General features: G+C 38.9%; 1 protein-coding gene across 4 annotated transcripts in view; it reads left to right on the forward strand.

Annotated features, from left to right (window-relative positions):
* Positions 1 to 14,916, forward strand: part of LOC106946502 (gamma-aminobutyric acid receptor subunit beta-3-like) — a 54,819-nt gene that overhangs the window by 17,401 nt on the left and 22,502 nt on the right. For 2 of the 4 annotated variants that reach the window (XM_015030865.1, XM_015030864.1), the window contains exons 3-4: positions 2,025 to 2,116; positions 2,211 to 2,278. In XM_015030865.1, the coding sequence (XP_014886351.1) occupies positions 2,025 to 2,116; positions 2,211 to 2,278 (160 nt within the window). Of the gene's footprint in view, positions 1 to 1,368; positions 1,897 to 2,024; positions 2,117 to 2,210; positions 2,279 to 14,916 lie in introns of those variants that run through there. The other 2 variants (XM_015030867.1, XM_015030866.1) reach the window with 2 other exon arrangements.

Here is a 14,916-nt window from a genome sequence, read left to right on the forward strand (position 1 = left end):
CTAAATGAAAAACAAAATGTAGAAAATATCTTTTCAATAAATATTTGTAAAAATCTTAAAACAAGAGTGATGTTTAACAGAGTCAAGTACGTTTATCTAATGATAAAAACAAAATTGGGAAAAACTACCCTGCTAGCAAGAAAATGTTCGGAGTACGTCCGTGAACGTCGTCTGAAAGTCGAACGTCGAATGTTCGGACCTGACGTTCAGCAAACGTTGTCTGAACATTCACTCTGAACATTCGTTCCCAAATGATTTTCTTTTTTTGCTGTCATTTCACTTGATTTAGATTTTATATCTTTAAAACTTTTATGACTGTTATTATTTTTTATCTATTTTTTATTTTTCACTTCTTATACAAAGTATTAATATATTAATGAAAAATAAATACCATAACTTTTCTCTACACCCCTCTATTTTTATTCTAGCTTGAAAAATGATAAATAAATAAAAAAAAGTTAACCAATTGCATCATGGGAACTGTTTGTCTCCATTATTGTTTTTACATGTAGACATTCTTATCAAATTTAATTACGATACCTCTTCAAAGTCATAACTATTAACAGCCCCTACTTTGTAATCCAAAATGGCTGCCTTGTTTATGATGCGTCATTCACTTAATTTAGCAGATTGAAGTTGAATCTTTGTTATTCTACTTGTATCCCAGTTGCAAGTTGGTCAAGTAGTGGGGTTTGCCAACTGGTGTGTTTAGAAACCAGGCTAACTACTTTTCTCAAAACATGCTACTACACACTGGATCAACGTATTTGCTAAGATTTTATACTTTAGCATTTTGCATATGTCTAATTTAATGAGATACAAACATTTTGAAATACAAATAAACAGCTACCATGGCTACCATTTACAGTCATGGCAGCCATATTGGATTTTGTGGTTGGGACAAGTGAAGAATTTCTGATTGTCCAATTTGGAAAGCCAAGATTAGGGGCTGTGGTCTTGCTGGTAGTGATAGACAAATTACAAACTATGTTTAAGTACTGTTGGAATACTATTATTAGCTTGTTGTTAGCTGTTAATGGTGCTAAAATAGCCATATTCCAGTTTACTAATACAAAGCTAAAGGGCTGTTTCAAAGTTTTTGTTTAGACTGGGGAACACAATTTAGAATGCTTGAACTCGTCAAACTAAAACTATTTTTGTCTCATTAATATTTAATATGTACCTTTTATTTCAAAAAACATTTTTGGGTTTAACAGCAGCCTCTGTGCGTTGTCACAAATCGTCAGAAATTATGCGCTACCATTTAAAATGTCTTAATGAAAATGATTTGAACATTTTGCTTACATATATCTTTTATGCTTGGACTTGATCTTGATTGCAGGTCGTGGACATTTTTTACAGTGTGTTAAGTGTTGAGCTTCGTCTCTCGTTTGAACAAGCCTAGTGCCACCGCCACAACCAGCAGCAGCAGCAGCATCACTCATCAATATGCGCTCCAGCTTCTCAATTTAAGAGCCTCTCGCACATTTAGACATGGGCAAATAAATAAAAAAAAAGGAAAAAATAATAATAACACCCAGGCGAAGCCCAACAATCCCGCCGAGGGAGGCGATGTCAACCCACATTCCACATCTGACTCCGTCTGCAGCAGACTTTTTCCGCGTCTCAGTCGACTTTCTGCTGGTGTATTTTTTTTTTGTTTGTTTGTGTGTGCGAGGGGGGAGTCTTCCATGGATTTGCGTGCGAAAAGACTGTTGATTGCGGCGTAGGAGGTGTGTCTGTAAACATCAGGGGATAAAGAATATCACTAATTATAGCAGGTAACAATCAAATCAAATTAGAGGGGAGAAGGAAGATGTTTGCTCTGCCGAAGGTTCGTCAATTTCGCGTCTTGTCCGCGCTGGTTATTGGGGCGATTGTGTGCTGCGCAAAAAGGTGAGTGCTCTTTTTTTTTTTTTTTTTTGTTTTGTTTCTGCGCCCAACAAGTCAAGGTTATTGCTCAGGTTAATTGGCACAGCAGCCATTGGGTGGTGCTTCCTCTCATTCCTCCGCTGTCGTTTCAGCGTCAACGAACCGGGCAACATGTCCATCGTGAAGGAAACGGTGGATAAACTACTGAAGGGGTACGACATCCGACTGAGACCGGACTTTGGAGGTACACGGCCCGTCATGGTCAATCATTGGCGCGCTGCTTTGGCGCCATTCGCACTAAGATGGTCAGGTACACAACACTGTTTAACCTCTTCCAGGCCCCCCAGTTGCAGTCGGCATGAGTATAGATGTGGCCAGCATAGACATGGTGTCAGAAGTCAACATGGTGAGTTGATTTTTATGTGTTTTTTAGCACATTCTATGGAGGTGCAGTAGTGCCATAATTCATTAACTAAATAGTCAAAAGATTTTAAATGTGTAACTTCAACTGAAATTTGTTCAAACAATTTGCATGAGGCTAAATGTGGTATCAGAGGTAAACATGGTGTTTGTCTAAAACTATGGGGGTCCAGAACTGCTAAAATTAAAAAAATAAAAAGATTTCAAATTTCAACTGAAATTAATTAAACTAATTTGTTTTAACAATTTGTACAAGGCTAAATATGGTGTCAGGGTTAAACATGGTGAGTTTATTTAGTGTGTGTCTAAAATGTTTGGGGGTCCAGAACTGTGTAAATTAAAAAAAAAAATAATGAGTAATAAAAAATATTAATTCAACTTGTCATCAATCAGTTAAAATTAGAAAGTTAGCTTGATGAGCAACACATTTCAAACATTAAACAAGCATCTTATTAGTATTAGCCATGGCTTTATTGGCACTGCTTGGAAAATTGACATCTCTTTTACAAATTCCATTTCTCATCCTCCTCTGGGATATTCTGCCAGTGCTGCATCATCTCTGTGTTACCAGCAACTGGGTCATAGAAGTGCTGCTGCTTTATGCAAGTATATTAGTTCTGTTGGGAAGACATGATGGTCATTAAAAAGTTGACATTTCTGTTGCCTGTTTGCCAAGTTTTACTCCCATTCTGTACCTACTTGTTCCCATTTAATATCTTTTCTACTTGCATTTTGTACAAAAATAAGTGGATATTAATTTTATTTGAAATGTATTAGACTTTTTCATTTATTTTGGTTCTGATCCCTAATTTCGGGCGAGTTCACTTCGCTGATATATGACAGTTTATGACCTCTGACAAATGTACCTCCTTTTAGCATTATGTTATAGAGTTATAAAACCATGTTTTCTCACAATACGAGTAAAGAAATTTTATTTTAGCTAAAGTATGAAAAGTTCCCCTAGTCATCGTGTTGTACTAAAAAAAAGTAAAGTGCAGAACTAGTGAATCTGAAAAGACATAAAAATGGGTAAAAAAAAAAAAAAAAAAAAAAAAAAGGTTAGAAATCACCAGCACCACTAGTGGTGACAGTTTAGGTGGGTCAGGTTACCTTACAGTGTTGGGGCCGATATGTCCATGTTATTTCTTTTAATTGATGTGTGGGCTGGGGGTCAACACTAGTCAATTTAATTGGTCTGAAGTGGACTTCGTAACAGAATTTCTTAGCAGCGGAAAAAAAATTAATTTCAAATCATCATTACTTGAATTATTTCTTAGGTCATGTACAAATAAGTATTTATTAACTTAATTTTTTTATGAAATTGTGACACTTTTGTCTCTCTATACTGACCATGCAGTCCTGCTTCCTCCACTGCCCCCCCCCCCAACACATAATACGGTCATGTGGGTTTTTGGTGTTTCTTTATCTGGAACGTTGGCAGGAGAGAGAAGCAGCAGCAGCAGCGTTGCTTCCAACAATCCTCAGACAGAAGGCTCACTTTAGAGACAAGATTAAAGCTGCAGCCAATGCTCTCACAATCGATACACTCCAAGAGCTCTCCATTCAGATCTTTTTGATGCAGAAGAATTCACAGCTCTGCTTGTTAACCTCGGCTGTTACCGTAACACTGTCCTCCCCAGAGGCCCCTCCGAGCAGACAGCTATCATAGAGCTCAGATTGGATTAGTTAATTCATGAGCTAAATGCTCCCCACTTTACCCTGCACCCTACCCCCCCTGCCTCCTTCCTCTTACCATGTCGACACGTGCACCCGCATGCAAGAAAAGTAACTTCAGGCTGTTGTATCTTAAAATATCAGCTGATGATGACCCAAATTGCAGTTGGAAATGATCTGCCAGTGGCTACGCTTCTTCCTCTTCTTTGCAGGAGCAAAAATAAAATAAAAGAGAGATTTTTAAGGCTCAGGCGCCGAGCTGAGTTAAAGACGTTTCCCTTTTTTTTTTTTTTCTTTACTACAAGTCTCCGGTTCCACATCAACACCTCTCCTCTGACAGCTTTCACGGGCCGCTGCCTGCACAGGTGCTGCCATCATGACTTTCATTAGAGCTGATGGCCGCCGAGCTGCTGAGCTTTTCTCACAACAGAGACGTGGCGCCACAGTCAAAGACAGTTGATCGTAGGAAAAGCACTGGCTGAGTCTATCAAGTTATACCAATGTTGCAAACAGTTAGGGGAAAACAAAACCCAGATTTAAAGCTACGGTTGGGAAGCTAAGTCTGTTTACTAGCCTAGCTAATATGCTAACTGTGAATCTATATAAGTAAAACTGTAAAGAAACAATGTTCAGGATATTTAAAACTACCATTAAGCTACCACAAAGCAAGCAACACAAAATGGTATAAAATTTAAATGAGTCGGTGCGCTAACTAAATGCTACAAGTTGATGGGATTGCCACATTTGTTTCTGCACAGCAGGAAACATCTGCTTTTAAAGAGACTTTAAATCACAAGAACTGCATTTTGCAGCAGTTTTGAATCTGTGACGATTTGAAATCTCAAAATAGGTTGGTGCTGGTGACGTCAAAAACAGCTCACATCGTATCAGGACGACAGTCCTGCTCTTCTGCTTCCCTGTAATGAATAAGAGAGCGATCCTTTGGGAGGGAGGAGATGTGTGTGTGTTTGTGTGTGGGCAGGTTTCTGATCAATACTAATGACTCAATGATTAGTTCACCAAGTGACTCCTGGCTTTAGCTAATGATTGGTGCAGCTTTTGTTGGCTTTTTGGGCACGTATTCCTCATAGAAACTCCACAAATGCGTTTGAGATGGAGTGCCTTCCTTTTTGGCATAATTTTAAAAAATTGGCCCCTATTCATGAAAAGTTGCTATTGTTTGCTAAAATACGAAGGCTGGGAGATGTGCTTGAGGGTTTGTAGAGTAGTACTGAACCCAAGTCATGACCATTGAGAGCAGAAGGCAACAAAGGATTGACTTAATTGGTCTTATTTTGAGAATGAAATCATTTTTGCTTGTTTCGGGCTGTAAAAACCAGGAAAACCTTTTGACATGAATATTTATTTACATCTCTAAAGCAGCGTACTTAAAAACACAAATGTGCAACTTCCTTCTTCATCAGATGTAAACAAAAATGGGACAAGTCATTTCCCCAGCTAGCAGTAGACACACACGTTTGTTTTGATTGTATCTACGGGTAAATAACACACAGTGAAACAACATTTCCATATAAAAGTAATTATTTCCATAACTCAACGGAAATACTAAGATTCCTGCTTTATTATTTTCTCCATTCTGGCATCTACTGTTAGGAGCACAGCATCTCAAGTCAGTACTTTGGCTAGGCCACCTCTAAAGATTCAAGGAAAACCTTTATTTTAGCTTCTCAGAGGTGAACTGAAAGCCAGATTTTCTCCGTTAAGATAGAATTCATGGTTTCTTCACTTACAACCCCCAATCCAATTACAGCTAGAATAATAATAATAAAAAAAATAATTAAAAAAAAACATTATCACAGGGTCATATAGTCTCTAGTTAAGCAGTTGAGTAAAAATAGGAGTGGTGTCTGCTCAGTTTAATTTTAAATGCACCTCCCGGTGACTCTTTGACACCCATCAGGCAGATGTAGGTCTTGCTGAAGACTTAAAAAGACTCTGCTTCCCGCTGCATGACGTCTTCAGTGTTCACATTCTAACTGCAAGGAAAACAAAGCAGACAGTCTGACACTGAGATGTTGCCCTTAATTAATAAAAAATAAAATAAAATAAAAATCAAAGGCCGAACGCAGGTATTAAACTTTAAGACTTTTATGCTCCTCCAAAAGTTCAACTCAACTCTTTTTTTTTTTTTTAAATGTAAAAAAAAAATCATTAAGTTTCTAAGTTAAGGTCTTTTAAAAGTTAGTTTAGGGAAGGTTTGGTTATTTTTTGCCTCCTATATTTTTAACAGGCTGCAGGTGCTCAGATAAAATAAGAGTTTAATAATTTGTGTTCATTTACACGCAAGGAGCTGCATGGAGCTCAAGAACGTAGGAAATAAGAATATATAAAGTTAACCTAACTTGATTGAGAGGAACTGTAAACAAACAAAAAAAAACACACAGCGATATTCACCTGCATTGTAAAATAAAAGCATACTGTTTAGTTTTTCTTCTCAAGAATGACCATTTATTTTTGTCATTTGTCTTTGTTTGCATATTTTAATTAGCATAATAAATGATTTCCTGAAAATATTTAGATCATAATTACATATATGTGTCATAAATAGAAATATTTATTCATGTTTCCTGACTCCCTCATCAAAAACATATAACTTTGTTTATTTATTGATTTAAATAAACAAATCAAATCCAATTTATTTACTTTGTTTGTACTTCCTTTAAAAGTATTAATATTTTAATTGAACACTTTTTTTCTATCAGACAAAAGTTTGTCTGTTTTCCTTTTATTTTTGTGTTTATGCTCTTACAGGGTTGTTCTTTTTGATAAGGGGGAGCTAAGCATCAGAAAAGGGCGCAGTGAGATTTGACAGTATGGGAGCGCTGCTAACAGGAGCTGGTGGGCCAAGCAGTCTACTCTCTGCAGAGCAGATGAAAGCCACTGATCAACCAGGGAATCAGAGTCGAGATCACACTTAAACTGCTAATTAATTAGGTCCGTGTCTCATTGCCACCGATTCACACAGGGACCGCACATGTGCAGCTCTGCATCTGTGCTAGCTAAATGGACAATCCGTGGCCGTTCTCCAGTGTTGAAGCTCACAACAAGCTGTTTGTTGTTTTCAGCGTTTGACATTTGGTGGATGGTACTGATCCAGTGTTGGAGCTGTCTGTTGTTCTATCATGGGGATGCTTGCTCCAAAGAGAAGCAAGAGAATCAATGCTTTTGTGTCAACCTTTGATCAGTGCTAAACTGCACATTAATGCATTTTCTCCCGTGGAAAAACAACAACAACAACAAAAAAACGACTTCTGACAAGTCTTCAAGAACTCGGAAAACATTTCATCTTCACTAATTTAGTGAGCAAATCTGCAGACATAATGAAAAACCGGTCCAAAAAGATTAAAGTTTATTTGCACAGACTGCTGGCTGTGCTGAAATAAAGCTTGGAGTTAGGGTGTTTGTTGGACAAGAAAGCAGAGATTCCTCAGTGCTGAAGGAAAACAATCCAAAAAGATACAACTTCCCATTGTTTTTAAGACTGCACCACTCACTACATCCTGATTAAAATAGCTCTGCTGGAGATTTGTGTTGGGTTTGCTCCAAGGATAAGATATGAGAGGAGGTAGAAAAAGTGTGACCAGTTACCAAAACTCCAGTTTATCACTATGTTCACTTCAGACATCCTGAAAATCTGAGTTTGTTGGATTGATGTGTCTCACAGTCGGTATGTGATTTAAAAGAAGTCCAAAGGCCTCTAATTTCCTGGAGTACGGCAAGGATGTGTGTTAGGACCTTTTCGTTTTTGTTGTTTAAACAGGAAAACAAGGAGCATCTGAGACATTTTTAAAATATTTCTGGGATGGATTATTGGCACAGATGCTACCAATAGCTTCAGATCTGATTTACATTTGTTGTCCCTGATTATCCTTTGACTTACAAAGGATTACACTTCACTCATTCACCTAAGTCCACACAATTTAACTGAGCCGTCTTTTGTTGCAGCAGTTTGATTTTTCAGATTCAAATATATGTCACACTGGCAAACCTGATGGGAAAAATGACAAAGGGGCAAACGAGTTAGAGTTTATTTAAAGCAGAAAACTTGTGGAGAGATGGAAGGTGTGAGTAAAACATGAGAGGAGAGCCCAGCGAAGAGAGGCAGCTGATCGAAAGCTTGAAAGATGGCATCTGGCTCGCCCACAAACAAACAAACAAAAAACTCCACCTGGCAGGGCAGGTCGACGTAGTGAGCTCCAACGCGTTGGCAGAGAGTGAGCTCCTGCACAAGCAGATGCTAAAATGTCTGAGAAAGGCTTATTAATTACCTCTGAGGTTTGCTTGTGGTGCTCTGCGGGCTTCGCTTGATGAGAAACGCATGCTAGGACAAGATCAAGGCAGTGTGTAAGAAATGGGAAGTCCCTTGAAAATGTTTGAGTTGTTGGCACCGCATTAAAACTCGGGCTGACAACTGTGACTAAAACAAAAACAAATCAATCAGTAAATTACAGTTTTATTCTTCAACTTAAGCCTTTCCTCTTTAGCTTTTATTCCTTAGCTTAACCTTAAAGTGAAGATAAAAATGAAATAACAGTGCATGTCTCCGTTTAATTGGTTTCCAACACCTTTATTAAGGAAATGAGGGTTAAAAAATAAGGGCACTGTGTGTAGGTGTGTGTTCAGTACCAACACACTCACTCCCAGGTGTGAATCTTTGTTGCGGTAAGAATTAATATCCCACTAACTAATTTATAATGTCTCGTAATTCTGCTTTACCATATTGGTCTTTCACTTTAGATCCAAATGAACACATTCATGTTTGTGGGTGTTGACAACATTCGAAGTGTTCAGTCATAATCTTTGAAGGGACTCTGTCCAAAATCCCTTTTTCTTCAGCCAATATTTAGACTTTATGGAGGTCGTTTTAGGAAATTCGGCCTCGGGAAACGAAGTTTCAGCTCGACAAAAGGTAGAGCGCAGAGAGAAACGGTCAGAGCATGCACAGTAAATGTAGTCACAGTAACAGGCTGAGCAAGCCAGTCATCTGTACACCCACGGCTGTGTGTGGGTGTCGAAAAGAAGAAGAAAAAGAAAGAAAGAAAAAAAAAAAGGCTGTCATTTTGGAGAGGTGAAAAGATCTCCATCTTTCCATCTCCAAATGTTCCTGCTCCTTTGCTTACTTTTTTCGGATCTTGCACCAGTACCACGAAAAACCTGTCTCTTATGTAAATATCTGCTCCCCGATTTCAGATTCCTTCTGAACGACATGGAAGCGATTTGAGCCGGCGCTACGGTTCGGTCTTCAATACCTGATGTAAGGCCGAGTCCGCAGAAAGTACATCTTGGATTCAGATGTTGCCAAAGCAATAACTGTGTTATCCTAATTATCCCGTGTAGCTCTTCCAGCTATGCAGCAAGAGCATAACTTTTTCTCTCCAGCTTAATATACCCCGTGTCTTTTATCCTGCATCCGGCTTCCTGGCTGATGGAATGTAATTGGCCTCAGGAGAAAGCATGCTGTGGGTTGAAGTGATGATCACTAAGATTTAGAGCGAGCAAAGAGAGCTCTTCTTGGCTTATAGTGCCAGCCAAATGACAAAACACATGATTTGAGGTCAGGGGGTGTGGGGGTTTCCAAAGATACGACCCCCTTGCGATCGAAGCCATACTCAGAGTTGCGTACACCTTTGACAGACTGCAGGCTTGGGAGATGTACAGTCCATAGGAGCCAGCCTTACTTCCTTCATTGGTGCCACTCAAGCAGATGGGTAACAAATAAAACGGTCTAGTAAATTTGATTCATGAGCGCTTATTCCAAAGGTCTTCAGACAGAAAGATTCCACCTACTCTAATGGATGAAAGCAGTAAAAAACTTCACTGCTATCAAAAACAGGAACACTGTGTTCTAGCATTTATTAAAAGGTTGCTGTAAGACTGGATGAAGAGTCCGCCATCTGCTTCACAACCTATTAGGCCTTGGTTGAATAGCTGCAAATTGGGGAACAAGTGTGAATGATATCTTGGCTTTGCCGCGGTTTTAGTAATCACCAAACGAGCTTTCTTAGCAATTTTGTTCTCTTGTACCCAACCTTTGATTCAGGTCACAGGGCTTCAATAGAATATATGTGGGGAAATTCTAGACTTTTTCAGATTCAACCTTCTGGACTTCTTAGTCTTTTATCTTCATTTTATACAAAAAATACAAAAGTTAACAATAACTGATTTAAATACTGAATAGGTAAAGAGAAGGAGGGCAGAAAGGAGGGCACTCTACTGGCAGGAAAGAAAGAAAATAAGGAAGGAAATAGGATGGAATGACAAGGTATGGAAAAAGGAAAGGAATAAGGAGATGAGGGCATAAGGAAGCTGACAAGGAATGAAAGGAGGGAAGGACTCAAAGAAAGGAATGGAGATAGGACAGAAATGAAACCGAATGGACGGACAGATGCAAGAAAATAAGTAAGGGCGCAAGAGAGGACCTAAGGGAGAGGGAGGAAAATAGACACAAGAAAGAGTGGAAGTTAGAATACAATGAAAAAAGAGACGGAAAGAAATAACTCCACAAGGAAGGACAACGGGAAGGTCTCAGGGAACGAGGGAGAAAAGATACATTTTAACACTGAAATAGGGAATACAGGCAGAAGTTAAAGTGTTCCAGAATACTTATTGTCTTTTTCAACACTTCTATACTTTAATGTGCACAACACAAATAGATAGCATCATGAGGAAAATGGCTTTAAATGTAAGTATTCAGGCAACATCCCAGGACATGAGCCAGGAAGTTAAAGGGTTTTCCACATGGACCGCAACCTCTAGTGTAAATTAGCAACAAGCGGCAAAAGGACGGCAAATTGGTCCTGATCTCTGATGAACCTAACTCAGACTGGGGTAAGATTCAAGCAAGCCATTGTGGGAAGCTTGTCTTTTATCCAAGTTCTAGTTTTAAAAGTAATTCTACCAAATACCAAGGAAATGTACAACAACTGTTTAAAGCTTTATGTTTAGCCATTGTGTCTAGACTAAAATTTGATATTTGGCCCCACTTGTGGAACTAAAAGCCTTTTGCTCTTCAACTACCAATCAGGTTGCACTTGTAATAAATACTAAACGTCTTTCATTTAATGTCATATATTGCAGACTGAATCAGTCATAATTTACTAATAGGCAGTAAAAAACAATATGTAGTCTGAATAGCATATGTGGGAACATTTCTACTTTATTTCTTCCTCCTCTATTTCCTATTTATGTGGTAAAACATCATAAAAGTATCAGACGTATTGAAGGCGGACGCTGTCATTTAATGGAAAAAAGTAATTTCAATTAAATCCTAGTGTGTGCTCTTTATAAGGGATGCTGCTATTTTTGCTATGTTATATCCATGGAAGGAGGGGAGCAGGAAATCATTGAGGGATTCCCCCGCACTGCGGTGATATACCACTGTAGGGCCATTCCCAGGGGAGAGAGAGCGCTCCCAAATTACATTAAAGTGACTAAAACTGCTTTACCAAATCAGGGTTCATGTAGAGTACGAAGTCGGTATACATTGTTGTTTTCCTTCATCGAAAACTTCATCCCAAATGTGACAAACTGGACATTTCTTTGACGCTTTTGCTTGTGTTGCCATACCATTTGCAGTGCAGTGGAGAGGCAGAGATTAAACCGAATATGGGTCAGTTCGCAGCCAAAACTCTGCTTATCTGAACTCTCGCACACCCTGAATGGAAATGATTATACCCTGCGGTTAATTGAATTATTAAGGCGTGCTGGAAATCACTTCCACTGGTCACCGTCTTTATTATTGCAGAAAACATATGCTAATGCACAAACAACAGCGCTGAAGCAGAGCGTAGAGGGAGTCGGGCGAGGTGTCAATAATTTATAATGTTCAGTTCTAGTTCATAGAAACCCAGAGCTCACTTCCTTTAAAAAAAAAAAAAGGGGCAGGTATTGCAAAAGCAGTGCTTGCTTCATCTCAAATTCATTTTGATTGTCTCCATGCAACATTGATGAGGACTTCTTGGCCGCATGTTTACACAGGCTACACTGTTTGTTTAAATCATTTATGATCCTATGAGGTGTTTGCCGAGCAGCCCACCTGCCGACACGTCGAGTGGAAGATGCCAGCCTCGGGCGTAAAGCGGATGGGGAGCGAGGGTCAAAGCCAGGCAGCGTGAAAGGCATCAATCATTTGGAGGGGATGATGGAGGGTAAAGTTACAGTGGAAGAGGGGAAGAAAGGCAATGGGATGGATTCAGACAGCAAATTCCCTCTGCAGGCTCCCGCTGTCAATAGGACCGGAGCGTTTGTTGTTACTGATGGAGAGGTTTTTAGTTTGCCGCCGTCCATTTACAAGCCGAGCGTCTTTCTGTTGCAAGTCATTGCAGAAGACAAGTTCATATTGTTCCCATGGCTGAAACATGGGACGGCTAATGTCGATGACAAGTTTTATTTAGACTACAAGCTTTTATTGATGACTTCAGCAGAGCTGCAGGTAGCTCAGCGTCAAGTAGCCTGGCGTCACTAACTTGATTTAACATTGTTTAGTTTGAAATTTTAAGTGATTTTAGTGTGGAGCTCCATCAGTGCTAACAGCATCAGTTTACTGTGCTCGTAGTAAATATAAATTAAATGTTATTTATGTTTTTTAATATATATTTTCCCAGTAGAGACTGAGACTTTGTTTGTCTGAAAGAACTGAACCAAACTGAGAACTTGTAAAATAATATCGACTAACATAGTTTTCTATTTCTTTGTCATTTTCATCCATTTTAAACTGTTAAAGATATTTATTTCGATATTTTTGTGCTGTAGGTAACAGTTACCTGTATATCTGTATGGTGGTGCATTGCTTTTTAAAATAGTTGAGTAAAATGTGTGGTTCCGCTTCTTTCTCAGAAGAATAAAAGGTATTTGATCAAAATGTTTGCTAGAGAGGGGAACATGCATTTAAAAAAAAAGTGTCCATCAGCTAAAATGTTCCTAAATGAGGACAAATAACAGCAGCTTGGCATTTTGATAAAAATCGCATTGAACGTCCATTTGAATTTAAATGAAAAGCGTCAGTGGTTTAATAAGCTTTCAGGTGTCACACAGTTCAGCCTTGTGAATCATTGCTCCCGTGCCAGAAATGTTCGGGAATTAATTCTTTGAAAATTTTGCATGAAAAAATCCGCTAACGCTGCAGGTAGATGAGTCATCTCTCCCACTTATATGTTGCACCGTGGCACTTAATTTTACTGACCAGCGTGTTCTCAGGTGGAGACATTTTGAGAGAACCATACGCAAAAGAGAATCATTGATACTTGAGTAAAGTTCTTTACTTTAAAAACGTAACTTTAACGTTTAATTTGAGAAATGACTTAAGCAGGGTGTCTTTGATATAAAGATGTTTTCAATGGTGAAAATATACTTTTTTTTATTATTTGAACGTGCGCTAAGCATTGATGCATCAGCTGCCGATCAACATTTCTGGAGACATTCATGCCTTACAGTAATAGCTATTTGCTTCTATTACATGGATTTAATAAGCTTTCTCTTGAAAGTGGGAGCCTTGTTCAAGAAAGGGCAGAAAAGGATGATTTGTAATGGAAGATAATGGCAGTACACAAAAGTAATTGCCACATTAATTCCTGACATTTCCTCCCACATGCTCGCTGAAGACTACAATCCGAGCGTGATTGGGGGTTGCAGGCGACCAAACATGCCACCGTTCTATTACTGTACAACCATGGCTTGGTGCCAATAAGCTTCCCTTGTCCTGCTGAGTGTCCAATCTGTGTCCTGTGCTGACTAAGATCTTCCTTTTCTCGTTGATCTGCATGGCGGATAAAATATTCACTGATTATGAAGTTAATAAAAATAGATGAGGAGACAAAATTCTGACTTCGGGATGAATTTGCATGAGTTTATCGTGGAATTCTATTTTCTCCCCCCCCCCTCCTCATGAAAATGCAAAACCTGTTGTGCGTTAGAAACAGTGTTTCTGGCGGCGCAAAGAGACAAATAACTACTCGAGTTATGCAACAGCTTGGTCACACATGAGTCTTTTGGAAAGCGACGCTTATTGCAGTGGACGCTTTTAATCTCGTTCTGGTTTCCGTTTGGCACCACGGGGACATGTGTGCTTTTAGCAGTGCCAGCTTGGTGCAGGTTTCATTTCAACACAACAGTGGGTATGGTGAAGATCATTGCACTGCCTAGAGAAAGAGGGAGCGAGAGAGAGGGAGGGAGGGAAAAAAAGAGAGGTGCAAACAGAGAGAAATAGATATGAGAGAGAGGAAGAGTTAGCTTGAGTAACTGGATTATGTGGTATGGGATGAAGGGGGGAGGGCTCGGGGCCTCTGGTGCAGCTTCTGCGCTGGTCAAATATTACCCAATTAATACAAAACACAAGTATTCCCTCGCACTGTTGGATTATGTGTATTCTCATGGAAGGGCTGACTTTTGTCTTGTTTTTCTGTTTGTTTTTTGCTCTTTTTGAGTGCCAGATCATGCTGGTTTGATATACATAAAATTAAAGGGATATAACAATAATACATTAATGCAGAGACATATTATATTTCTGCTGAAATTGCAATGTATATTTTTTCAATAAATCCAATTATGCTGGTGTATTTGTAAACATAAAGTTATAAATGCTATTTTTTATTTTTGTTCCCCCCCCCCCCCCAATATTTAAGGAGCAAGTATTTGTCTGTAATAATAAATTTTAGTGTTCTCTGGATGCTCTATGGTCTTTAGATAATTATTAGCCGAATCAAACTAGGTCAAACTGTCAGTTTCACTTTCATTTTCAAGCGTTGGGCATTTTGAGGTGAGTGAATCCTCTTTTGCAAGGAAGGTGCAGAAATCAAACCGTCCTTAAAACCCACGGCTACATGGCTTATCTGTGAATCAAATTGTGTTTGCTGCAGTGTCAAATGTGTCATAAGTCAAATCTAGAGCGTTATTTAACAGTGCATTGTGCCTTCATTTGTTATTGAAATGGCC

This window comes from Poecilia latipinna, unplaced genomic scaffold, assembly GCF_001443285.1.
Source record: "Poecilia latipinna isolate Pla-1442-1.1 unplaced genomic scaffold, P_latipinna-1.0 Scaffold194, whole genome shotgun sequence".
Taxonomy (NCBI): Eukaryota; Metazoa; Chordata; class Actinopteri; order Cyprinodontiformes; family Poeciliidae; genus Poecilia; species Poecilia latipinna.